Below are 27,546 nucleotides of genomic sequence, written 5' to 3' on the forward strand. Positions count from 1 at the left end.
AGAAATAGAAAGATATCCCATGCACTGGGATTGGAAGAATTCTTATAGTTAAAATGGCCTACGGCCCAAAACAATCTAAGGATGCAGTGCAATCCCCATCAAGTTACCCATGACACTTTTCACAAATAATCCAAAAATTTATATGGACCCATAAAAGACACAGAATTGACAAAGCAATCCTGCGTGGGGGAGAAGCAGGAGGCATAACCCTCCCAGACTTCAGACAATATTACAAAGCTACAGTAATCAAAGCAGCATGGTATTTTAGCACAAAAAACAGACATATGGACCAATGGAACAGAACACAGAGCCCAGAAATAAACCCATATACCTATGGTCAATTAACCTTCAACAATGGAAGCAACAGTGGAAGCAAGAATACACAATGGAGAAAAGACAGTGTCTTCAGCAAGTGGTGTTGGGAAAGCTGGACAGCTATATGTAAATCAATGAAGTTAGAACACTCTCTCCTGGAGTTCCCGCCGTGGCGCAGTGGTTAACGAATCCGACTAGGAACCATGAGGTCGCGGGTTCGGTCCCTGCCCTTGCTCAGTGGGTTAACGATCCGGCGTTGCCGTGAGCTGTGGTGTAGGTTGCAGACGCGGCTCGGATCCTGCGTTGCTGTGGCTCTGGCGTAGGCCGGTGGCTACAGCTCCGATTCGACCCCTAGCCTGGGAACCTCCATATGCCGCGGGAGCGGCCCAAGAAATAGCAACAACAACAACAACAAGACAAAAAAAAAAAAAAAAGAACACTCTCTCCTATCATACACAAAAACAAACTCAAAATGGCTTTAAAACTCAGCAATAAGACAAGATACTAAAAAACTCCTAGAAGAGAACAGAACAAAATATTCTGTGACATAAATCATCCCAATGTTTTCTTAGGTCAGTCTAAGAAGCAAATGGGACCTAATCAAACTTAAGCTTTTGCACAGCAAAGGAAACCATAAAAACAAAACAAAACAAAAACACCAAAAAGACAATTTACAGAATGAGAGAAAAATAGTTGCAAATTATGCAATCAACAAGGGCTTAATCTCCAAAATATACAAACAACTCACACATCAAGAAAGCAAATGACCCAAGTGAAAGATGTGCAGAAAACTTAAATAGACATTTCTCCAAAGAATACATACAGATGGCTAGTAGGCACATGAAAAGGTGTTCAACATGGCCAATTATTAGAGAAATGCAAATCAAAACTATAATGAGGTACCACCTCACACTGGTCAGAATGGCCATCAAGTCTATAAATAGCAAATGTTGGAGAGGGTATAGTGAATTCTTCACTGTTGGTGGGAATATAAATTGGTACAACCAGTATGGGAAACAGTATGGAGGTTCCTTAGAAAACTAAAAATAGAACTGCTATATGATCCAGCAATTCCACTCCTGGTATATATCCAGACAAAACTATAATTCAAAAAGATACATGCACCCCTGTGTTCACTGCAGCACTATTCACAATAACCAAGACATAGAAGTAACCTAAATGTCTATCAACAGATGAATGGATTAAGATGTGGTATACACACACACACACACACACAATGGAACACTACTCAGTCTTAAAAAAGAATGGAAATATGCTGTCTACAGCAACATGGATGGACCTAGATATTATACTATGTAAAGTCAAAGGAAGACAAATACCATGACATCACTTATATGCGAAATCTGAAATAAGACATAATTAAACTTATCTAAAAAACAGAAACAGACTCTCAGTTACGGAGTTACCAAAGGGGAAAGTGGGTAGGGGAGAGATAAATTAGGAGTTTGGGATTACCAGATTTAATATCATGTAATAAATAAAACATGATGGAAAAGAATATGGAAAAGTATAAACTATACTTCAAAAAAATTTTTGAAAAAAAACTGTCAAAATGTTGACAATAGGTGAATTTAGGTGAAAGTTATACCAGCATTGACTTATACTATCCTTTTTGTTTAGACTTCTCTGAGAAAATTAGAAAAAGTATGCAATGTACTAATTTATTTAATTGTGGAATATTTTCATCCTACCCTGATCCCCAAAGCTTCTTAGTACCACACAGCATGCTAATACTCCAAGGATACAGTTTAGGAAATGCTGAACTAAAACTAATAATCACTTCTCTAATTTCAACTTGTTCAGGTCCTGCTTAACTACGGCTTTCATTCTTCAAGTCAAGCCTTTAAATGCTCGATTCTTTCTCTCAAAACATTTTATCTAAACATGATTTAAAATGTAGTTAATCACATGGATTGCCTTTTTAAACAAAAAAATATGGCATGGAAAGCTTTTGGAAATGATTTAGTAGTTATGTATTGCAAACTCTCTCATGTTCCATCCTCTTTTGTAAGTCAAAGATTCCTACTAAAAATTGTAGAATGGTGGAGATAGGTACCAATTACAATAAAACAACTTTTTTTTTAAACTGAAAATTTGCTTAGCAAGTTCAATATAATCATGCTAAGACTCAAGGATTTTGGTTGTTCAGATATATAATTTTATGTAGTAGATGATGGAGGATAATGAGAGCAAAAGAATGTAATCTATGTATGTGTGACTAAGTCATTGCTGAACAACAGAAAATTGATAGAACACTGTAAACCAACTATAATGGAAAAAACAAAATTCATTTTAAAAAAAAGAAGAACCCCAATTCTTTAACCATAACCATATACACTCTTTCACAAAAATAATCTGCCCTATCTTTAAATATGGACAAGGCTGTTTCTATAGTATCAAGAATATTTACTCCAAAATAAAAAATTACATCTCCATATTATCAGTGTGATGTACTACTTTCAAAAATGAAAAATCATATTCTTTAGAAATGGGTAAATGAAACTACATGGAAATTTTTCAGTGGTTAATTCTCAGTAAAAATTAAATCATAAAATACGTATACTTACCTGTTACCTAAACTTGAATATTTATACTGAACACAGAAATAGTTGAAATAAAAAGGCAATTCTTGTATTTTTAAGCTTTATTTTATCACCCTTATCAAACAAACACATCAGAAAGCATATCAACAGTGCATCTTAGGGTAATTCAGTTTACAACAAAACTGAACAAGGCAATTGTGTTTACAGATAGTTTTCGGCAAAAAACTATATGCAATACAGTTAATTGAAACGCAGTGTCCATACTTTTTTAGGTTTCGAGGAAAATAAAGGTTCTTTGCTACTCAGCAAGAAAAAAACAGGTTTAAAAGACTTGAATAGAAATTAGAAATACAAGGATTTGAGAAAAGAACTATTTGGTACTGATACACATCTACATTTATAGTCCCACTTATTAAAAACAAAAACAAAAAAACAAACAAAAGAAAACCCTCACAAAAAATAAGACATCACCGAAAATAGAGAACCATAGTGCTAAGAAATGCCAAGACCAATGCTACTGAAACAACTGGTAGAAATGTTATAGACAACTATTCACTGTGTACTGTAATATTCTTGTAGTTCTGAGGTGAAGGTAAACCAACAGGAGAGAATACTCCTTATAACTGGCTTTGGTTTAAGTGATCATTCACATTTTTTCTAGCCATACCTTCTAATCAAAAACATAGCAATTACATGTTACTGAGGGAAAATAGTAGTAGGTTTTAATAATCACAACCAACCACTCCAGTGCTGATATAGGAAGCCATCAACTGTTAAAATCTATTGATCATAACTGGATTTCAAAGAGCGACCAAAAGATAACAAAGATGGAGCCCTTTGGCGGGAGGGGGGGGGTGAATCCATTCTACCCCAGATTTGACACTGTTAAGAGAATATAAAGGAATGTTAAATTACTTAGGTTTTTTTCAAAAAAATTAAGAATGAAGGAGTTCAATCCTGCTGGAAATGATATGACAGCTTTACACTCTGTAAAATAGATATTCTACAGAGATACAGCTTAACCTTTTTACTTAATAATAAATAAACACTACTTAATTCCATAAGGTGCTATAACATTGCAGCTAGTGCATACTAATGCCAACCACTGTACCCAATGTGCAAAGGGAGACATGGAGATGGCTAATTCCCAGTTTCTTTCTGATCCTTGATTTGCATGAATGTTGATGTATACCAAATTCACAAAAAGCTAGAGTTCAAATAATTATTTTTAAAAACTAGACAAATTAAATATGGATATTTAATCTGGTCTCATACACTCTTAAAATAATTTTCTGGGAAACGACAATGAGGAATGTGTAGGAAAGGCAATGTTTCTATGTTACAGGTACCAAACTTGGATTTTAAAAAATAAATATCATTTTTAGATCATAAACTATATGGATGATTACTAATACCAATAAGGAAGCCATTTTCTTTCTTCCTCTTATTTTTATTACTCATCTTTCTGTTCTTTACTCTTAAATTTGGCAGACTTCTGACAACCCATGCTAATAAAAATAATACACCTATAGATAATTCAAATAACTGAAGAGGTTTTGAATCCACAGATGCATGATGTGGATGTATGATTTTGAACACCTCACTACATCTACATTCACTGTCCCGACATCACGAACACTATTAAGGGGAAAAGTCAGAAAGGGAAGGCAGTTCTAACCTAGGATAAAAAAAGTGACTACAAATAATTCTCTTGCTGACAATCAAGAGTTGATGATAACAAATAGCTCTGTTGTTTACATGGGGGTTTCCCAAAAGGAACAAAAATTTTAACAATTCCAGTTTGGGTTTTTTTTTCCTCCCTCCAGAATGTAACTTATTTTTACTGTACAAAGTAGTACAACAAAATAAGCTTTTTTCATATAAGGCAAAATAATACAGAATGCTTCTCTTTGCCTTTAAATTAAAATACCATGAACCTAGATTATAAAACATGTATGTATGACTTTCAAAAAAGTCATCAGTTTTCTTTAGGATATTGTGATACCTACTTTATTTAATGGGAAATAACACTTAGGCAATCATTTTATAAATTTCCCACAAATTCCAGCATATATGGTACCACAAACACAACTGCCATGATTATGACAACTCTCTGAAAAGCACAAATAAAGCAAATATAAAACATTAATCCTTATAAAGCAGTATAAGGGACAATGAAAGTGCTGAGCTATAGGAAAATGAATAAAAATTTCATATCAGGAGAACAAAGGTTGTGTAAACTATGTATCATATCCTGAAGGTCACCTTCACGACCACCTATAAAATATACAATTTCCTAAATGCTCTCTAGTTTATAGGTATTTCTTTTACAGCCCATTTCTCCTATAAAATTGCAGCAAAAATAGTTAAAATTGTTTACCTTCTTAAATATTCCCAAGTACTTGTCAATTGTATGTCACTGTGTAAACCTACTGGTCATTACATAACTTAAAAAGCAGTGAAAAACACTGTGGGAGGGGAAGTGGCTAAGAAAACAAGCATGATACATCCTGTGGTGTCAGGTAGAGAAGCAGCTAACCTACCAAAACAAAACCTTTAAAATTTGGGGTACTTCAAAGACCAAAACATCCACGTTCCTCTATAACTAAGAAAACATAACTTATCCAAATAAACCACAAGAGGCTCAGATGAATTCCGTATCATAGAGATTTGACATTCATATATTCATTGAGAAAGAGAGAAAGTAACACTAGCCTGAAAAGGCTACCATCTCAAAGTAAAGGTGATTTATTGAGCACCTTAAGAAGAAATGGAAATTCTTTTGAGCTAACTGTGACCAAAGACTGGTCTATATTGTGACCACAGTTGATAAGAAATAAATAAATTATATTAGAGAGCTACAGTAATAAGATTTGAAGAAGGAACCTAATACTAAAAATGGAACTAGATCCAATGAACAATTAGATTCTGCCAGACAGCTCTGGCTTTCCATTACATGTAATATCAGGAAAAAAAAACCCAAATATGAATAGTTTTATACATACAGAAAGAAGGTAAACCAAGGGAATTTTGGAGTTTTATACTACACGACTCAATCCAAAAATTATTCCAAGGAAAAGGCAAAGGTGCAATAATTAATCATCATCTGGGAAGCTTACACCCAAATGAGTTTCAGTATTTTCCAGGAAACACAAGGCACTTGCTTAAATCTTTGACTGTCTACATATCCACCAGACTAAAAGCCATGATGCAATTCCATCTGTACCCTAATCTGAATAAAGCCATGTACCCTTGCATAAAAGTCCAGATAAAACACGTTGTTACTGAGTGTCTCCTCCACTCCCTCACCCAGTAACTATGCTGTTACAATTACCATTAGTTACTATGGTGCTGATTTTCATTAAATTATAAAAAAATTAAATGTCATGCTGCCAAGTATTAACTAATAATAGAAATTATCTAAAACAGGCCTAATTCTGTAGGGTCAGAATATAAAACTAAGAAGAAAATGATGCCAAAATGCCAGTTATCTGCATTTGAGAAATAAACTCAAATGAGCTATCCTGACTACAGTTTATCCCAGAAAGGTAACTGATACCCTTACCAGGGTGAAAGTCCAGTGTACTAAGATGAAAACAAACCTTATACCCATAGTTTCTCTTCATCTTCCTTTACATGGCAGCACTTTTTCCGGCAGCATTTCTTACAATAAATTTGCTCAAAGGTAAAATACAAATCCTAGTAACATGAATCTAGAAGGCAATGAAAACAGGGAGAAGGATGAGTAAAACTTCTAAAAGCAGCCATAGTAATGGCTCAAGGCATAGCAGAGGGAACTTTTCTGCGAAGGGTTGCTATACTGATGGTTACAAAACAAGGAAGACATCCAGTAACAATAAATGCAATTTCTTATTGCAAGAGGATAATTTTGTTATTATTCCTTTAAAAATGCAGCAAATAATTTCTTTTAGCCAGTGCTTTTACTGAGGTGTCCGACTCTACTTATTCTCCTCCTCTAAATACAGCATTTAAAGTTTTTCACAAGTTTTGACAGTGGCTAGCTAGCCACCTCCTCCAAATATGTTTCCAAAGAACCAAAGATTTCCTATAGAATAATCAACTCATATGCCTTTTCTGGGACAAAAATGTACCATGACAATACCATGGAACAATAAAGAAGAAACTAGAAGGCAAGAGTAAAGAACCGTAGATATTAATTTAGGGAAAGAAAAACTACCTGAGATAAAATTTTCCCAAATGGTAGGGGTTAAGTGACATGAACGCTCAGCTGTTTACCCTACCTCTCAAAAAGAAAACTTCTATGTTTTTAATAACTTCAAGGAGTCAAAATCTCTGTATATGTTCCATCCTAAAAGGAACATGAAAATTGCATCTTTAATAATATTTGGTTTAGGTTAAAGAAAGATACCAAGATTAAACTTCTTATAATATCAGAGGAGGGAGGGAGAATCTGCAAATGTCATCTTTGGTAGTAATGGGCTAAGAGCTATAATTTAAATCACAGGAGGCATCTCTTCAATTCTGTGGCTTAAATATAAAATATTTAATTCAATGCAAGGTTACTTAGGGTCATCGATATTCCCTCAGCTCCCTTAAAAATCTAGTTAGCATCTCCTGTAATAAAATTCTACAGTGTTAAACACTACATATATGCATGAATACATCAGTAATAAGAAGATGATCAAAGAATGCTGTGAAATTCAGCATCAAGATGTTAGCAGCATACTGCATCATTAAGCTTAGCAGCCTATCTGCAGTTTATTTGTAAGGATTTTTCTTTTGGTGGGGATAGGGATGAAAAAGGTATACATGCTAACTTAGAATACTTGCCCTTTAAAAGAATTCATCTGCATTCTGTGTTCATCAGCATGTATGGAAGGACCTGGTATTTTTAATCACCATTTAAGCTGCTACCCACACAAACAGTTATGTTTTAGGAAAGCTTAGGTCTCCAAAATACTGGCTATACTCTCTTCAATTTTTATATGAAACCAGAGCAGCTAATCAACCTCTGAAAGTACCAAAACGAAAAATTACTGTCCTTCCAAGAGCACATATTAGAAGCTTACTATACAATTTTCCCTTGGGCATCAGGCCACAAGACCTTTTGGCAATTCACTAATCAGCCTCCTTATTATAGAAAATTTGGTTTCTTAATAAATATTAAGGAGAGTCCTGAATAATCAGATTAACTGTAATTAAAATATCAAATAGTAATTGTTTGAACAGGGTATAATAATTCATTCTCTAACCCATAAATTCTTAATTGGGCTCTCAATAACCTGCATGGCACATACAAAGAAAGACTATATGAGGAGGCTTCCAGCAGGGTAAGGTATATAAGACTTTTTCCTTAGGAAAAAAATAAATAAATAAAATTTTCATTTAGGTAAGAAAAAATTCAGAACCTGTATATAACTTTTTTTTGTATAATCAGTGCTTTATAAAGGTTTCCTAAGATTTAAACCTTTGAAGACAATCTTCTATAAAGTGGGTAGAATGCCTAATTATAATTCCTAAAACCACATAATCAATCTGTGTCTGTGAACTTCTGCATACTAGTAACCTCTACCCAGGGACACATTAGATTGCTAATGCTTTTAAGAATTCTTTATGGGCTTTTCTTCCTTTCTACTTCCACCTTATGAGAGCTACACCTTTGTTTACTTCCTCGCAGTCAACAGCCAGACCACCGGGGATGCTTTCCTCTAACCTCTCTTCAGGATAGAGGTACAGAATGGAGGAAGAGGAAAAGAAGGAGTGGAAGGGAGATGAGAGAGAAGGGAAGAAATAAAAAATCCTTGATTATGCACCCTGTCTTTTTTTTCCCCCCCTTTTCCCTTCACTGAACAACTAATTCTTTCTTTTTGACCCACTTCAATTTTCCATCATAGTAGGCAGAACTCTTATCTTGAGAAATCTTACAGTGTTCATAGAAGATTCAGTACAGAACAGATGAGCTAACGCAGGGTCTAAAGCAGATGGAAGGATGGGGCAATTTACCAAAACTTTTTTAAGACAGTTTGTTCACTTTAGAAAGTTTCAATATAACTCAGGCTATACTCATCTGTTCTGGGCCTCTCAGGAATGAACTATTTTCTCCTTTCATTCTATCAAAGAAACTAACTTCCAAAAAATTTGTATCCTAAATCTTACAGATATTAAACAGGTAGGGAAGAGATGGGCATAGACTATATTAACTTACAAGACTCACACTATAAAGAACACTGACTCAAATTTTCTCTAACCTTTCACAACTGCACACTCACTCAAACATACATACTAGACATAAAAATTGTGCAAGATCAAGCATCAGCTTTCTATTTTAAAAGCCTTAATTTTAAAAATGCAGATAGGCTCACTGCAGTTTCTTTAAAGGAATATTCAGTACTACAGTACTCCTTTAAAAAAAAATTCATAACTCAGTGTTAAGAACACAGCAGGGAACTGTTGCTTGATGATTACTTAACATTACTGAGAGCATCCAGTGCCAACCATGGATATCAACAATAAGGAAGAACCATCTGACAACATAAAGGAATAATCTGTAAGTGATGTCACCAACTCTAACATATTTGTTAATATTCACTACAACATATTATTCATCTTTGCCTCATGATCACATGAAATAGTTAATATTTGTTTAGGTTACATACTGAAGAGCAGCACTTGCCCTACTGCACAAAAAAAGGTTGCCCACATGGATGCTCTAAAGCCCCTCAATATATAGCTGAGAGGTCTTGTCCTACTCAGTGCCAAATGTGTGCAATGCAGTCACTGCTTAACCAATGGCTGCACATTAGTAGGACTGAATAAGTGTACAAAGTATTCCCTCAAAATGGTAGGGGTACTTCTGCATTCAGATGTAGAATACAATAACCCAAGGAAATGGAAGAGGAGAAACAGGAAATAGTCCTTAGGTTACTGATTAAAGCAAAGTTTGATACAGATATCCCCTCTTGTAGGCACTCAGCGGGTAGAAGGTAGCCACAACAAACTTCCCATCAAACATCCTTCCAGTCAGTAATTTCTGAGCAGCTTTGGAATCACCAGCATTTGCATACTCAACAAAGACCTGTAAGAGGACAGAGAAAACATCACTTGAGGACCTTATTACAATACAGATTCATTACGCCTAACGTAGTGCCTGAATCTCTGCATTTCTAAACAAACTCCCAGGTGATGCCAGCATCCCTTTGCTGCTGGTCCATGGACCATATTTTTGAATAGCAAAGCTTGGAGTATTTCCCTAGAACTCAGTTCAATTCTGAGAAGTTCTATCAAAATGTTCATCCCATCCTTTTGCCAAGTTTAAATAGGAGTGCTGAATAATGCTTGCTGAGGATAGGGCCAAACACCCAGAGAACAATTGCATTTCAACAGTGCCTCAAAGAAGATTTGTAGAAGCTACAACAATGGAATGGAAGAAGTTTAAAACTAGGATAATTTCCTTTTCCATAGGTAGGTGAAATATCATAATAATTTTAGTTCTTTCTGATGGTCTACTAAAGCAAAAGTTTCAAGAAGGTGAAATGATTTGTCCTCAGTTACCCTTAAATTCTGTGAACCAGGAAAAGAACTGCCTCTCCTACCTTAGTTGTCCTGCCTTAGTTGTATGCCTTATTAGTTACATCAATATTCTTCAAACTGAGGTGCGAGCATCCTAGGACACTTAGAGACTTTTAAAGAGGATGAAAGAATAGATAGTTTTAAGGACATCAATTCCCAGATTCTTAACTTTCATGTGTACCTTATCCTAAAACTGGATCTGCCTTAGAAGTTCAGGCAGGTTATTCTTTTTCATTTCCCTTTTCATAGGAGCCCTTTTCCCACTTGACAGAGCAAAGTTATTTCCAAAGGGCATAAAAACCTCCAGAGCATAAAAAGAAGCAATTTCAAATAAAGCACTTTTTTAATGGACTCTTCCTTCACTGGTAAACAAAGCACCAAGCTCTGTCTATGACTGGTCACTTTCTGTCTCATGCAAATATTTCTGTTAGGGATGATGTGTGACTTTAGACCTAGGGTATTCTGGCCTATGATAGCATTTTCTGAATTCATATTTATTGTAAAATGGATAAGTGGAACTGATTTTGTCTCTTTCATTCTATGACAAAGTTCAATAAATGAGTAGACATGCACTTACAGAAAGAGTACCATACTTTCTACTATACTCCTTGCTTCACAGATAACCTGTAAGTTTACAAATTCCATCATTCCACACTAAATAAGGAGGAAACACATTTTATAATTTATTATAAAATTAAATTATATTAGAGTGCTATCATTTTAACTTTGACTACCTTTTGTAATCACAAAATATATCTCCTAATCTATTTTCCAGTATTTTTTGGCAATATCCCTTAAAAAGAAATATAGTGTTAATTTGAACCGAAAAACTCAAATTGGCTTTACCAACTGGGCAACAGACATTTTCAATAAACTAAAGAAATTAAATCTGTGATTCTATGTTTATCAAAAGTTGCTTTCACTCTTCTTTAAATGTCAACAGAAGCTTACTTCTTTTGCTAATAAAACAAATGTCTTTTTGCTCATAAAGACTTATTTTTTCACGTCATCTTAAAGACAGATACCTCTCCCCTGAAAATATTCCATTTCTCTCTTCTATGTCTCCCATTCCATTTTGATCAGTCAGGTTAATATCATTAGTCAGATCATGTCAGTCCTTAATTCAAAATCTTCCAATACCTTCCCTTCTCCTTAGTATAAAAGCCAATGTTATCTCAGTGACCTACAAGGCTCACTCTACTTGATCTGCCCTCTTCGCTCCCATACTTTCCTGGTCTAATCTCCTACAACTCTCCCTTTTTCTCACTCTGCAAAGCCACACTGACCTCCTCAAATCTATCAGGCACACTCGGGGCCTTGGAACTTGAGGCTCCCTTTGAAAGAATTCTCTCCTTACCTCCTTCAAATTTCAACACAAAAGTAATCCAGTATGTCCTTCCTCACTTCTCTATTTAAAACTGCAATCCACCCACCACAGCACCCTTTAAACCTCTTTTCCAATCTTTTTCTCCACAGCACTTATCACTATATATTCTTTTATCTGTTTTGATCACTGTTGTATCCCAGTGCCTAGAACATGACAGATGCTTAATAAATACTCGTTGAATAAATAAACAGCAATGATGTATTTAGTATGTTCCTAACATCAAATGAGGCAAATGCTGTTACTACCAGACTGGCAATAACAACCTTTCGATAAGACTAGAGTGAGATTTCTTTCTCTTTTATCCTGTTGCTAAGAATTTTCATAATCTTGAATCATAAGAAAAAATAAATCTACAACCAGAGGTGATTTCACCTACCAGGCGACATTTGGCACTGCCTAGAGACATTTTTGGTCTCACAACTGAGGAGAAGGATGGGAGGAGGACTTCTAGTGAACAAAGGCCAGGGATGCTGCTAAATATCCTATAATATACATGACAGCTCCCCCAACAAAGAATTATTCCGCTCAAATGTCAGTGGCACTGAGGTTGAGACATGCTTAGACAGAGTAAAACAATATCCTGTTTCCTGAAAAATCAAAAGCTACAAATAAAAGATTTCTCTTATATTTACTGTCATATTATTTCATTTAGGAGCATACAGTTTTCTTTAGAAATTGTGATCATAGTTTTAGCCTATACACTTTATAGATGAAAAATCTAATAAGGTTCATCATAAAGCCAGTCAAGTTGAGACTGGAACTCAGCTTTCAGGATTCTCAGTCTGGTACATTTTCCTTGTCTAAATTACTACTGACAATTCTATTACAATCAGAACCTAACCTAAATGGTTTTCTAACTATACATAATTACAAGAAAACTGGGCCAAATATTTCTGTAGCTGACCCTGACCTAAATTGGCATATGATTCAGCTGGCCTGTATACAATGGCTTAAAGTAGATTAACATTTTTTAAAAATAATTTTAACTGATATTCGTGCATATATATTACAGAACTTTTGGAAAAAGTGAAAAGTACAAGAAAATACAAGCAGCCTTAATGAAAATTCATAATCCCTAGCAACATTTTGTGTACATCTTTCTATAGAACTAAAACATTTTGTACAGGGTTTAATAACCTCTGAATTATTCTGGAATATGAAAACATTCACTTACTTGTCCTCTGCCAGGATTTTCTTTTGGAACAAGCAGAGATACTACTGGTCCATATTTTTGACACTCCTCTTTTACATCTTCTACAACATCTAGTTATTAATAAAAACAATAGTAACAACTTTGTTGTAACTAGCCAACATTCATTATTTTCAAATTTTAAATTAAAGAATTCAGGAATCCACATCTAGGTAATGAGGTTATTTTCTACAACTTCCAAAATTCAGAACAATATAAAGTTAATGCATTTAATAATTTTCTTTTTAAATTCCAAATTAAAGATTTGAATAGTTAATACACTCAATTGATTCAAAATCCAAAAAAGTCTTCTCTCCACTTTCCAAAATGTCATTCTGTTCCCCTCCCTGAAGACAATAAACATTATCAGTTTCTTCTGTATCCTTCCATAAATAAGGTTACATATGTCATATATGCTTTAAGTACAAAATTCCAGTCTTGCTTTTTTAAAAATAACATTCTCTTTTTAGAACTTTCAATGTCATTACATGAAATTTTCTATTTTATTTTTATGGCTGTATGATATTTCACTCTATAAAATGGTTGATAAATTCTCTAATATGTGACCTACTGCTAAATAACTAAACTATTTCCAAACTTCTTGCCATCATACTGTATAAGATAAATTTGTACATATCTCATTTCACTTGTATATTTCTTAATTTTCTAGAAATGGAATTTTTTAGGTCAAAACTGATATGAATTCATAATTGTTAAAGGTATCAATTTGCCTTTCCTTAACGTTCACCAACTTAAACTCTCTCCAGAGATGTATGAGAGTATGTTTTCGTGTACCTTACTTACCCATAAGAGGGTTTTCAAGTATCTTCTTCACTGTCAATGTGACAGGTAACACAGATATCAAAGTATGGAATAAGCATTTCAATAAATGAGAACAAAATAAGTGTGTGAGATACACTGTACATCCTTTCATATAAAGTGTCTATTTATATCCTTTATCCATTGTCTATTGGCTTGATTTATAAGTGTTCTGTCTGTGATAAGAGCTGTAAATTTTTTGTCTATGATAGTTTATGTAAAGGTGAAATTTGTTGTTAACTTCTGAGTTTTGTGCCATACTAGTAAAAGGCCTTCCCCATTCCAGGAATATATACATATATTTTTAATTTCCCATGATTTTTTAGTTAAAAATGTTTTTCCTTTCTCTCTCCTTGTCTTCCCTTCTTCCTTCCTTTTCTTTTTCTTTTTTCTATCTTACTCCTTCCCTTACTTCTCTGTTTTGTTTTGTGTTAATACTCTAACTTATACATGATTTGTGATTTAATTTGGTCTAAACTTCTTCCCTACCACCACGAGGAATACAAAACAGATATTCTAACACATTAATTTTAGCTAGTCACACTTAACAAAAACTTGTGTTATTTGATAATGATCTTGCTAATCAGAACAAAGGCATTTAATGGTACTATATTGTCTGTTGCACTTTAGTTCATGTAAGATTCTTAAACATTAAGATTTAATAGCATATTAAAATATTTAAATACTCAGTATATTTAGAAGTAGAAAAAAGATGTTACCTAGCAAGATATACAGCAAAGAGTATGTATAGTCTACCCTAAGGTTTATTCAAGAAAGTCCAAGCTTGAGTTTTATAGAGATAAAATTAGGAGACAGAATTAGATGATGAAGACTGTACAGTAGGTAGATACTTAAGGGATTTCAGTAGTAGTTTGAATTAGATGTCAAGAGATTATTTAGAACTACTGTATCATGATGACCTGATGAAAACAATGCTGAGGACAAGAGTATTCTTTCAGATAAATAGGCATCCTAAAAAATAGAGTAAACTGAAGATTCTTACAACTGTCACAGATTCAAAGAAATTATGTGTGCTTCATTTACCATAAAGCTGAGAGACATAAAATGATTTACCCTTACAAGAGACAGTGTGGTAAAATTAGCTTCATCTGTAAAGGTTTTAACTTTCCACAAAGAAAATGTTTAATACTAAGCAATTGATGTTTTTAAATTTGGGCCTCCTTTTTAGTCCATGCACTACTCTGCTTCCAAAATGCTCTGACTAAACCCAAATTTGACTATATCATTCTCCTAGTTTAAATTTTAATGGCTATTTGTTGCATTCAACAAAGAACAAATATTTACTGAGCACTGAACATAAGCTAGGGACTATTCTATTCCCGATGCAAACTTCTTTTGTGTAGTTTATATTCCAGTGCTACTATCTCAGGGATTAAAGCCCAAATTCTTTTTTAAAAATTTTTTAAAAGTAAAGTATAGTTGATTTACAATGCTATGCTAATTTCTGCTATACAGCAAAGGGACCCAGTCATACATATATATATGTATGCAATGTACATATACACATTCTTTTTCTTATCTTCCATCATGGTCTATCCCAAGAGACTGGATATAGTTCCCTGCTCTAGACAGTTGGATTTCATCACTTATCCATTCTAAATGTAACAGTTCACATCTATTAACCCCAAACTCCCAGTCCATCCCGCTCCCTCCCCTCTCCCCCTTGGCAACCATAAGTCTGTTCTCTGTGAATCTGTTTCTGTTTTGTAGATAGGTTCATTTTTGCCATATTTTAGGTTCCACATGTAAAATTTTTAAACAGAGCAAGCAAACCTACTTGATATCTGTATTCTGGCTACCTCTTTAGTCTTAACTGACTGCTCCTCAAAGAACATCCTAAGACAGACCCATAGCAAACAATTTGCTGTTCTTTGAACATGCCACTTTCTCTCATCTCTGTCTCTGAGCTACCTTTAGCTCAACCCCTCAACTTTTAGCCAAGCAACTCCAATTACTAGCAAAGCTCAGATATTACCTCTGTAGAGATGCCCATTCATGCATCACTTGGACTGAGTTAAAACCCCTCCTCTCTGCCTCAGTATACTACCCTACCTTCAGATTTATCAAAACTGTAACTGTTTATATAACTGTCTCCCCTACTATACTAAAGACAAGAAATAATTCCACAGTGGCAAGTGGTAATACTCAGTAGATATGCCTTGAGTGAATGAACTGTTAAATACAAATAAGAGAGCTAAAAAGGAGAAATGAAAGCACAGGGCAGGACTAGAATGACAGAGAGAAAGTAGTAGCTGGGAAAAATAATCTTTTTAATTATTTGGTAAAGGCTTATATGATGTAGAAGAGTTGAAAAGACCTTAGGAATTGTCTTAGCCTGCTTGGATTAATATCACAAAATGCTATAGACTGAGTGGCTTAAACAATATATTTATTTCTCACAGTTCTGAAGGCTGGAATTCCAACATCAAGGTGCAAGCATATTTGATGTGTGATGTACGGAGCTGCCTTCTTGTTGTATCCTCACATGGCAGAGAGAGAAAGTGAGAAGAGAGAGAGCTCTCCTGTCTTTCCTTTGTAAAAGGGCATTAATTCCATCATGACCCATCCTCATGACCTAATCTAGCCTTATTACCTCCTTGAGTCTCCAACTCTATATACTACCATATTGGGGCGGGGCTTTGTCACACAAATTTGAGGGGGGAGAGGCACATTAAATCTATAGCAGGAAACAAAAAATGACAGCATTTTAGAGATCATATAGTGCAACATCCTCACATATAAATTAGTAAAATATGAGGAATTTTATGAATTGATATGACTATCCCACAGACACAATAAAATATAATTTAGGAAGCACTGACCTTCATATTCCTCTTCATTCTCAAGATAATCATCATCCAGCACATTTAGCAGTCTTAGCACTGGAGTAGGAAGCATCACCAAATCTTCAATATGAGGGGCTGTTAAATTCATTATAACATGGTTAAACATAAATGCCCCCCAATAAATTGATGAATATCAAGGCAAAGGAGCTTAGAAATATAAATTAGTTCTGTCTTATGTGGCTGTCAAATAATCAAGAAACAAATAAAGTACACAACTTACCAAAAGGAATGCTAAAGAATGGGCTGCACAATGCCATTTCAGCAGGAATTCTTCTGCTTGGATCATCATGAAGCATGCTAAAATACAAAAACAGGTATTTTTACAATTTTTGTCAAATCATTTGAAAATGCAACCACTGAAGAAAATAAAAATGTCTAAATGTTCACCACAGCATTAATTATATTAGCATGACTTACTGAATCATTCATCTACCTACAAAAGATTTAAATGCTATTTGTGAGTAAATAGTTCAACAAATTATTATACATACCTAAGACATAATATTATATTTTAATTTAAAATGTTTTTGATTAGTAAATACAAAATGGGAAAGTGGTCCATACTCTGTAATACTCTGTAAAAAAAGAAAAAAAAAAACCTCTTTTTCTAAGTGAAAAAAAGCCAGACATAGATTTAGAGTAATCCAATTAAAAAAAAAAAGAAGGTAGTGGTGCAATAACTTTGAATCTTGTCAAATCCCCCTAATAATAAAGCAATTTGATAGCAAAATCAAAAGTCTACAAACATCTATAACAAAAGCAGGTAATCCCATTAGACCCCCAAACACAAAAGGCTAGGGACAGACCATAAATATCAGTAAGACTTGCTCTACCTTAGCACCTATGTAGAAGAAAGTAGAGGAACACAACAATTGATATAATGAACCAGAGGGGGGAAAAAAAAAATAACCTCAAAAAGCCAGCAGGTATTCATTGAAAAGCAGAGTAAGCCAATTTGAGAAAAGGAGCTGAAACTACCAGGAGTTACACACTCTACTTCCAAGTGAAGGCAAGGGGCCCTCTACAAGGTCTGAAGGGGCTAAAGTAATCTCAGCACCAGGACCTCTCAAAACCAACCAGCTGAAGCTCCCTTCCAGGGCAGAGTCCTACAGAGAAAACAAATCTTGGGAAGAGAATCCAAATTTATAGGGTAAATAAAAACTGAGAAAGAGATAAAAGGAAAAAAGTAGGGGAGGGGAAGAGCTAGGAGATCTCAGGGGAAAAAAAGAAATAATGAAATAAATTTTAAAAGATGCAAGAGAAAGGGATGATAACTGAATAGAGTAAAAGAAAATCTAATATATATGTAGAATGGGTGTGCCTAAAGAAGAACACCAAAGCTTGGGAATGGAATAAGTTCTTAAAAACTGTAATTTAAGAATACTTCCCTAAAACAAAAAGACTAGAAACTACATACTTCCTCAGAATATCAACCCAGAACAATCAAAATCTATTATTCTGGTAAAATCACTAGGCAAATTTTAAGAAAAAGATGAAATCCTCTGGAAATCCAGACCAAAAAAAAAAAGTGACTTTTAATATAAAGACAGTGTTATCAGCACTGTTTTCAACAGTAACACTGTATGCTAGAAGAAAATGGAGTGGAGTTGACCCTTGACCCTTAGGGGCACATCTCCATACAGTCAAAAATCCATGTATCTTGTATCTCGCCCTCTATATCCATAGTTCCTCTATTTCCATGGTTCTGCACCCAGCAATTAAACCAAATGCAGATAGCACAGTTCCTACTGAAAAAAATCCATGTATAACTGGGACTCACACAGTCTAAATCCACTGTTGTTCAAGGGTCAACTGTAATATGTTTAAGACACTCAAGAAAAGAAAAATGTATGCCAAGGATTTTTATACCCAGATAAACAGACTTTCACATATACTAAGCACAGTTTTACCATTATTAACATACAAGAACTCAAAGAACATTAATCCTATAATCAAGACAACAAGCTTCAGTATACCAAAATGATTAGAGAGACAACATGAGGATCAGTGGTGAATATTAAATATCTAGTTACACAGAGAACTAAAATGAAGTGACAGTGTTTAAAAACAGAGCGCATACAGCATGTAATGACTACATAACAAGAGAATGCAGATATAACTATTTTTCAAATGGGGGAAGAATGGGAAAAGCATATGCAAAAATAAAAGTTTCTGGTAATCTTACTAAAGAACTACTATTGAGACTGTTTTAGTGTAATGTGAAATAGGGCAAATGAGTAATTATGAAATATTCTAATCTGGTATGCTCTTTGTCCTTAAGAACCAGAACTCTTGACATAAGAGAAAAGAGATAGAGATGTAACACAAAAGTAAAAACACTGTGGTATTCAATTTAAATTGGAAATACCAGTATAAACTTTGTCCACTTAATAGGTTTAGAAACAATGACCACCCCAGTGGCAATGAGTATTCTCATACCCAGACTGGGTTATAATATACTGTTTCCTCCTAAAAGAAATCAGGCTACTTGGAGAAGTGGTCACTTCCAGGTCTGGGGCAGGAAATATATATGGTGAACTGGGTACATCTTATCACACCAGATAGCTATGAAGCTATCAAAAGTAATAAGGTCTACCAAAACCAACATACAGAGTCTCACATTCATCAAAGATGGGATTTCAGCTTCAATCAGGATAAATGCTGCAATGGGTTGAAATATACCAAATATATTTAAAATCACTAGTTAATAATCATACTGTGACCTTTCAAAAATAGGATGATCTGCTGTGGAAGATGACAGGGAATCAATTCATTACGAAAACAAGTAAATAAAGATAATCAAGCATTTATTTCATCTTTAGTTAATCAAATGAAGTAAAAATGACAGAATAAGAACATCATCAAGGGGCTTTTTAGAGTAAAAGAAACCTGAAAGGGGAGTTCCCATCATGCCTCATCGGAAACAATTCTGACTAGTATCCATGAGGATATAGATTCAATTCCTGGCCTTGCTCATTGAGTTAAGGATCCAACATTGCCATGAGCTGTGGTGCAGGTTACAGACATGGCTTGGATTCTGTGTTGCTGTGGTTGTGTAGGCAGGCAGCTATAGCCCTGATTCACCCCTAGCCTGGGAACTTCCACATGCTGTGGATGCAGCCCTAAAAGACCAAAAAAAAAAAAAAAAGAAAAGAAAGAAAGAAAGAAAGAAACTTAAAAGAGTTTGTTTGTTTTTTAATGGAAGAGCAACACTAAAACCATAGTCTTCGGGGATGCACTATAATGAAACTATAATGAAAACAATGAATAACCATCCAAGTCAGGGTAGTGGTTACTTTTAGGAAGAAAGAAGGAGCTTAAGATTGGGATGGGGTACATGGGGTACTTCTGGAGTAGCTGGTAAAATTCTATTTTTCATCCTGAATGATGGATAAGAGAATTCCTAAGCATTTGTTAAGCTACACATTTGTTTTCAGTATCTGTGTTTTAGTCTACAATTTAAAAAAAAAGATTCAATTTACATGCATACACAACAAAATATGAAGAAAAATCCTAAAAAGAAATATACCAAAGCATTAACACTAAAAAATGGATTTATAATTTTTATTTTTCTCTTCACAATTTTCTGTAACTTCCAAATTTAGTATTAGTTAGTTGTAGAGGAAAGGAGGAAAAGCTATTATTAAAACAAAACCAAACCTCATGTCCAAATAACAAAGTCAATACTAGAACTTAGGAGTTTGACTTCTATCCTAGACTCCATTATATAATTTTACACTGCTTCTAACGTAACATGTAATGTATCTAATATCAATCAAATACTAACAGCCATTTAAAACTACTATAATTTGTAAAAGACAAACACATAAGTAAGTGCAGCTAAAACTGGTGAGATCTGAGTCCACAGACTATAATGTCAACTGCCTGGCTTTGATATTGCTCTACAGTTATGTTAAGATGTTACTACTAGGGAAACTGAGTGAAGGGGACATAGACCTCTCTGTAACACTTCTGCAACTTCCTGTGAATCTGCAATTATTTCAAAATAAAGAATTAAAAAAAAAAAAAAAGAAAAGAAAAAGGAGTTCCTGTTGTGGCTCAGCATTATCGATCCCAACTAGTATCCATCCATGAGGATGTAGGTTGGATCCTTGGCCTCGCTCAGTGGGTTAAGGATCCAGCATTACTGTGAGCTGTGGTGTAGGCTACAGACACAGCTCAGATCTGGTACTGCTGTAGATGTGGCATATAGGCTGGCAGCTGCACCTCCAATAACATTCGACCCCTAGCCTGGGAACTTCCACATGCCTTGGGTGTAGCCCTACCAAAAAAAGCAAAAACAAAACAAAACAAATTGGAAGGTTTATAAGGTCAATATTCCAAAGAAATAATACTTGACATGATCAAGAGATTCACCCTTTTGCAACAATACTAATTATTTTATTTATTTCTGACCCATAATGCTAGAAATGTGAAAAATCAACCACCAGATAACACACGTTATTTCTTATTTTAAAATACCTACTGTGATTGGATTTACTCAGATATCTGTCTCCAGATGGTGAGTATTTAAAGTATAATATATAATGATCTTACTTGAAACTTTTTCAGTAGTCCAAAGTAAACTTAGTCTTTAATTAATAGAGATTCTTTAAAAATTTGCTTTCCATCAAGTATATACAACTGCCAGAGCTATAAAAGGTCAAAGGTAAAGTGGCCTATCATCTATCTTCCACTGCATAAACAGCTGCTAGAAGAGCCCAGCATCTGGTACTCCCCATGAAAGAAAGAACACTCACTCCTTTCAAAATAAATTCAGTAAAATGACTTGATTGCTTTGTTTCTTATAGAAGCTAGCCTGTATAGAATATCTATAAAAATTTTTAATTCTAAAGGAGCAAAACCTCCACATGATTAAGCAAACCAGAAATAATAATTCCCTTCAGAAAAAAAAAAAAAAAGCTTCCTATAGTAAATATACACAAAGCAAGCTTAAAACAAAATGTAATGTACCTTTTGATAAGGTCTCTTAGGTGATAGGCTGGAATTGCGGCATTAACCACTGCTTTACTGGCAAATATGTGATCAATAATAGCAGAACTGTTTGCCTAAAAGACAGAGGAAAGTCTTCCTTTGGTTACTCAATTCAATCTGTATTTATTGAGAACTAGACACATAGCACTGACCTATCTAATAAGTTAAATGCAACAGAAAACACTCTTCTGAGAGAATACAATCTCAATGAAGGAGATTATATACATTTTTATAAACTTCTAGACAAGAGGAGCATCTTTTTCTCCATTCCCAGTACCCGGTACTCTGTGAACATTTACAAGATGAATGGATAAAGAAACAAATACCAAAACAACCACACAGAAATGTAGTTTAATGCAAAGTAAGAAAACAAATGTGTGCTAGGTGAGTCAGAGTGTCTTCGAGATGAGTCTTCAATTGGTTTTCCAATAGAAATAAAATAAGCTATCAAAGAGAAACCAGAGCAGTTTTTAAAAATTAAATCTGCCACATCATTACTCATACCCTAAATCCTTGCAGAACATACCATTTCCTTCCTGAATGCTATGGAAATGTGTATATGAGTAAAAAGACCTGATATCATCATTAGCACTAAAATTTACTGAATACTTACCACAGGCCACACACTACACTAAGATATAGATATTGTTTCTTTTTTTCAATACTCTTATGAGACACGTGGTATCATTATTCTCATTTTACAGAAAGCAAAATATAGTTTACTTAAATAAATAACTTATTTAATAATAAAAGGTAGAGGCAAGATAAAAAAAACCTAGAGTTTTAACTTGAGCCTATGCTCATAGTCAGCAATTTTGCCTTCAGAGAAAGTAACAGAATGCAGAATAATGATGCTTTTATCTAGGATGTGACTACTGCGGATTCCATTAGTACACATCACACCTCTAAATTTCACCCGAAAAAATGTCCAAATGGCATCTAGTTCTGATTGGCTCTGGCTCAGGCAGAAATAGTCCAAAGAGCTCAAAGTTAGTCAAAGCTAATGCAGATAATTGATCTGTATCTATATTAGCACTAGAGGAAGAATACTTGACTATTTGAGATAAACAATGATACTGGTTTTACTCATGTGACAGCATTTTTTTGCCTAAAGTAAGCATTAGGTACCCCCGCTAGGATACTAAAATACTCCTTCCAAGAGATTGCTTCCATCAGATAGCAATGACTAGGGGTTTAAAAGAAATTAAATTCCATCTGGTATAATAGCCATGCACTGTGTGTTAGATGCGCAAAAAAAAATACTTGTTTAATATTAAAACCAATAATAATTCCTAAACATTGCATTGTTTAATCAAACCTCTAGCCTAAAGGGATAGTGATATCATCACAACATTAAATAAAGTCTCAATATGTTTGAAAACATAACATAGTTTATTCCCTATGTCAGAGGTTTGAAACTTAGAACCCATGTTCCCAAAGAAACAGTCTTAAAAGCAGCAGTCACCTTCTCAGGATAGTTCACATATGGAGTACCAACAAATACAAAGCAATGTGGAACTGTGGACAGAACAGTAAACTTTGAGTAGAATGGACAGATTTTGGAGCCCAGGTCTGGAAGACCCAGTTGTACCATCTGGAACAAGTGGTTTTACAAAAACTGTTCCTCCAGTTTTTGTTTGTAAAAGAACCAATATCCACTCTAACAATCCTCAGAGAATACTACTGTACTTTCAGTAATATTTTAGAATGTAATACAACTACATTACTAAACAAAGTAAATCACTTTTGCTTCTTTGGGAAAATACATTCATTCAAACATTTTATCAAGTACTCAGACATGCCAGGCCCAGGCTAGGAACAGTGAGTATTCAATGCTCATTAGAACATCCGTAGCTAAGGGTGTGAGGAGAGGCACTGAAGGTAACACGAATGCAGTTAAGAGGAATAAGGAAGAGATGAAGGAAGCAGAGAGTCCTCAAAGAGAATCATTACAAACTGAGTACTCTTAATTTGGGATTAAGGACTCTAAAGCAAAACACTGGTGCAGTTTACCTTCCATTCCTGAGATCTGACTGTATGTTTCAGTTTCATTCCTGAGAACATTTCCAGTAAAATGATTCCTAGGCTCCACAGATCAACAGCTGAGGTACATTCTGTATCACTCTGCAGGCCAGCCTGAGCCAAGCAATTCTGCAGTTCTGCTTCAGGAGCCCGATACCCGTCTGTCTGAATATACTTTACATCCTGAAGAAGATGAGTAAATATTATAACCAATAAAAAACTACCCACTTGACATCCATCTCAACGGTGTATTTACCTCTCTGAAAGTGCAGTGACCTATTGCCAAATGAGACGTCAAAATTTTTAGTCCTTGGCTACCATAATTCTTTGGTTCATTAACTGGGCAGTTCTTAAAGGCAAGCTGTGCACTTTCCACACTACTGCTCAGTTCTTTAGATACTCTCTTGCCCATTACGCACTTCTGATAAATAAGGACACTCTGCAAAGAGCTGATAAACCATGAAGAATGATGCGTTGGCCAGAATTGTCATATCTGTTCTGCCATCAGACAAATTAACAGTAACTCAGCAATTAACCAAATGTTCAAACAAAAAACAACCATTCTATGAAGTAAAGTACATCTAATAATTCCAGAGCCCTCTCAAACTAGTTCCCCCTACTTGACCCAAACATATCTACGTATGGCAAAGAAATTCTTTTTAACTGCTTAATCCCCAGTCACTTCAGTATTTTATACAGAAATATCTCTTTTAAGTCTCCACTAAACTACCTCTGTTATTTTAAAATATTTGGCTTAGACAATTGAGTGGGTGAGGAGGGAAAATAAGTCTTACCTGATTGCCTTCTTTGAAGCTAAGTCCAAAGTCAATGAGTTTAAAACATTCATTCTCGGCACTCCACAATATATTACGTGGTTTGAGGTCTGCATGGACATAACCCTCATGATGAAGAAAAGCAAGGGCCTCTAGAACATCTCTGGCACAATGCTGTATCATCCACATGGAACAACCTTGGTGACTGGAATATAAAAGCAATTCCGAAACACTGACATCCAGGAGTTCAAGCAAGAGACAGCGTGATGGCACATTTGGAGAAAAGTGGATTGTAAAAACTCCATATAAAGTCACTAGAAAAAGAAACAAATTGTAACACTTTAAAAACCAGACTCAGAGTAAGTGACTACTAAAGTAGATACAAATTTGAGGTAGTCTAGAAAAGGATTAATGTTATGAGCAAGCAAGCCACCGTAATTTATTTTTCCCATTAGTAAGATTTTTGGGCAAGTGGGTTATTTTATTTTAATAAAATAAGAGGACCTTCAACAGTGGATTACAATTCAAAGATATTAAATATGGCACATAATTAAAATTGTGCTTCCCAAGCACTCAGAGATGAGTGAATATGCACTTTGGGTGCCAAGCAAAAATGAGCAAAAGAAAAATCCAAATACTAAGTATTCTTAAGGCAAATGTCACAATGTACAAAACCAAAACTGAAGATTGGTTCTTGATCCAAAATAGCACTATATAATTAAATATTAAAAGGAGAGGTCAAGACATTCAAGATGACATTTTAACCTAATCTTTTAGAGTCAACAAGTCCTTAGGCCTATAAAAATGTAAAATATTTCCCTCTTAAATATCAGATTTTACCTACATCATTCAGGAAACCTTAAAAAAGAAAAAAAAGGGGGGGCAACACTATTAAGAAATTCTTCTCCAAATGGTAATATTAAAAAGGTCACTATTCACAATAAATATGGATCATGCTTGTCAGTAAGTAATATATCTATGAGCCAAAGTCATAATTAAATGCTCTCTGTTGGTGTATTAGCAATGAAAACTATTTTCACAGCTCAATCATCAGTAATCATTACATATCTTACATTGTGAATATCTGAATCATGAAACATGGTCTTAAGTGGGTAAAAGTATAAAGTGCGTATGTATCATTTTCACATTTCTATAAGGATTCTTATGAAAAATTTGGGAGTCATTTCTCCCAAATCCATACAAAAATTATGTATCAGGTAACATCTATATCAGCTATTAGCATTGACGTCACAAGTACTAGAACTATCTCCCATTTTTCACTGGTATGCAAAGATTCAAAAATTTCCGAACAAGACATGACAATCTAGTAAAGACATGCCTCCTTTCACTACAGAAGATAATTCTCTGTGCTAGTAAGTGCAGCATTTTCCAAACAGAACTGAAGCAAAACAGAATTTATTGAGCATCTACTATAGAACACTGGGCAAAGCGGCCCACCGTATTACAGTCAGTATGAGAGTGAAAGGGGGATGGGAAAGGGTCCTGGGTTGGGTGATAAGGCCAGGGCCGGACCTACTTCTCCCGCCTAAAAGACAGAAGACCGTACGCTAGGCCGAGAGGGGGAGTGTACGCTTGCTCTGAGACCTGGTTAAGAAGAGAAGGGAGATATTGGCAATTACCGATGTTCCTGTGACCCTGCAACTGTTCCAACGCTGCCCTCTCTTTGCGGAAACCATACTCGGCGGCCGAGGCCGCAGCCCCGGTGGTTCCTGGCGGTAAGAACTGCTTCAGGGCGCCGGGGGGTGAGCCAGGAGTGCCGCAGCAGCGCACCCGATACACCGAGGCAGAGGAGCCGCTACCCAGGCGGCTCTGTACCTGCCACAGCCGCCCGAAAGCTTCCAGAAACCGCGGCGGCTCCGCGCCCCACGCACAGCCGGATCCAGCCATCGGTGTGGACTGAGGGCACTGACACGGAGCTGACGCGACGCCCGAGGCAGGCCGGCAGGGCCCTCGGTCACATCCCCGCCCGCCGGACCAGCGGCTCTGCAGGGAGGGGCCTGCAGCCGCCTCACCGACTGCCGGGACCTCAGGCCGCCATGACACCGGAAGCCGTCTGCGCCCGGGTCCCAGAAGCCGGAAATGGAGGAAGAGCCAATCTTACAAGCTGAAGGGCGGGCCCAGAAAGGGCGGAGTCTAGAATTGATTAGGTGAATTAGGTTTGGAGGAAAGGACTGAGGGAGAGAGTTAAGCGTTAGAGAGTTCTTAATATTCTAGGCCCAATGTTAACCGCTTTCACACACAGTCACCTAAAACTAAAACTTATTTTTGTTCTTGCTGAGGCACCCCACCTCACCTTTGGGAAGCTTGGAAAGTAAAACCCTGCCTACATGTCTCATAGCCAGGATCCAAAGGAAATACCCCAGTTGCTAAAGGAATGGATTTACCACCACCTCCTCGCTCTGTTCCCTAGTGGTTATAATTCCGGATGCCCAGGCTTCTGTGCTTCTCTTAGTTTCCTTTGCCTTTGGCTGCCTAGTCAAAAAGCAGCCTCCCTGGGCAAACGTGGATCTTTTACAAACGTTTGTTTTTCATTTATTCATTCGATTTTTTTTACTCATTTGACAATTTTTTATTAACAAGTGTAAAAAATCGGAATCTCGGTCCACAAACGAGGATGTGTAATAAATGTATTCTTCCTTATTATTCTGTGTTCAACTTTTTCAAGCTCCATTCAGATGGGGTGGCACAAAATTAGTATGACCATTTGCCTCCATCACCTTTTCCTCAGGTTTTGTCCAAGTTTCCAGGTAAATGAGGTGGTTTATGTGGGGATTGAGGGGTTGAGCTCTGCTTTTCAGTATCATTGGTTATTGTCTTGCCAGGTTGCCACTGAAATATGCCTTATTTCTGTCTGTATGACCCTTTCAGGGTCTGGATTAGGAAAAGTTCTCTGCACTCTCTGCCATTTCTAACAATCATTTTCTTCTATAGCTGAAGTCTCAACTAATCTCTTGAGAACTTGGGCTTTTGTGATACAAAAAACAAAACTCACAAGCTCCCCTAAGGCAGTGAACACAGACATTTATTTGCTTATATAAAGGGG

At 35.6% G+C, this 27,546-nt stretch overlaps 1 protein-coding gene across 1 annotated transcript; it reads right to left on the minus strand.

Moving 5' to 3' along the window:
• On the minus strand, positions 2,963-26,566 carry UHMK1 (U2AF homology motif kinase 1). The gene is made up of 8 exons (XM_021089503.1): positions 26,123-26,566; positions 24,504-24,796; positions 23,701-23,892; positions 21,667-21,761; positions 16,913-16,989; positions 16,669-16,767; positions 12,992-13,080; positions 2,963-9,936 (listed from the first exon to the last, which is right to left on the minus strand). Exons 1-8 carry the CDS (start codon positions 26,388-26,390, stop codon positions 9,790-9,792), a joined length of 1,260 nt encoding a protein of 419 aa, XP_020945162.1. The 5' UTR covers positions 26,391-26,566; the 3' UTR covers positions 2,963-9,789.

This window comes from Sus scrofa, chromosome 4, assembly GCF_000003025.6.
Source record: "Sus scrofa isolate TJ Tabasco breed Duroc chromosome 4, Sscrofa11.1, whole genome shotgun sequence".
NCBI lineage: Eukaryota > Metazoa > Chordata > Mammalia > Artiodactyla > Suidae > Sus > Sus scrofa.

What these genes read in the sequence shown, in the direction of transcription:
- UHMK1 (XM_021089503.1), bottom strand. Translation starts at nt 26,390, where the DNA reads ATGGCTGGATCCGGCTGTGCGTGGGGCGCGGAGCCGCCGCGGTTTCTG. An exon ending in GCAGGGTCACAGGAACATCG is followed by an intron (nt 24,797 to 26,122) that starts GTAATTGCCAAT and finishes TTCTTTTTCTAG; the next exon opens with TGACTTTATATGGAGTTTTT. An exon ending in GCTTCAAAGAAGGCAATCAG is followed by an intron (nt 23,893 to 24,503) that starts GTAAGACTTATT and finishes CATCTTCTTCAG; the next exon opens with GATGTAAAGTATATTCAGAC.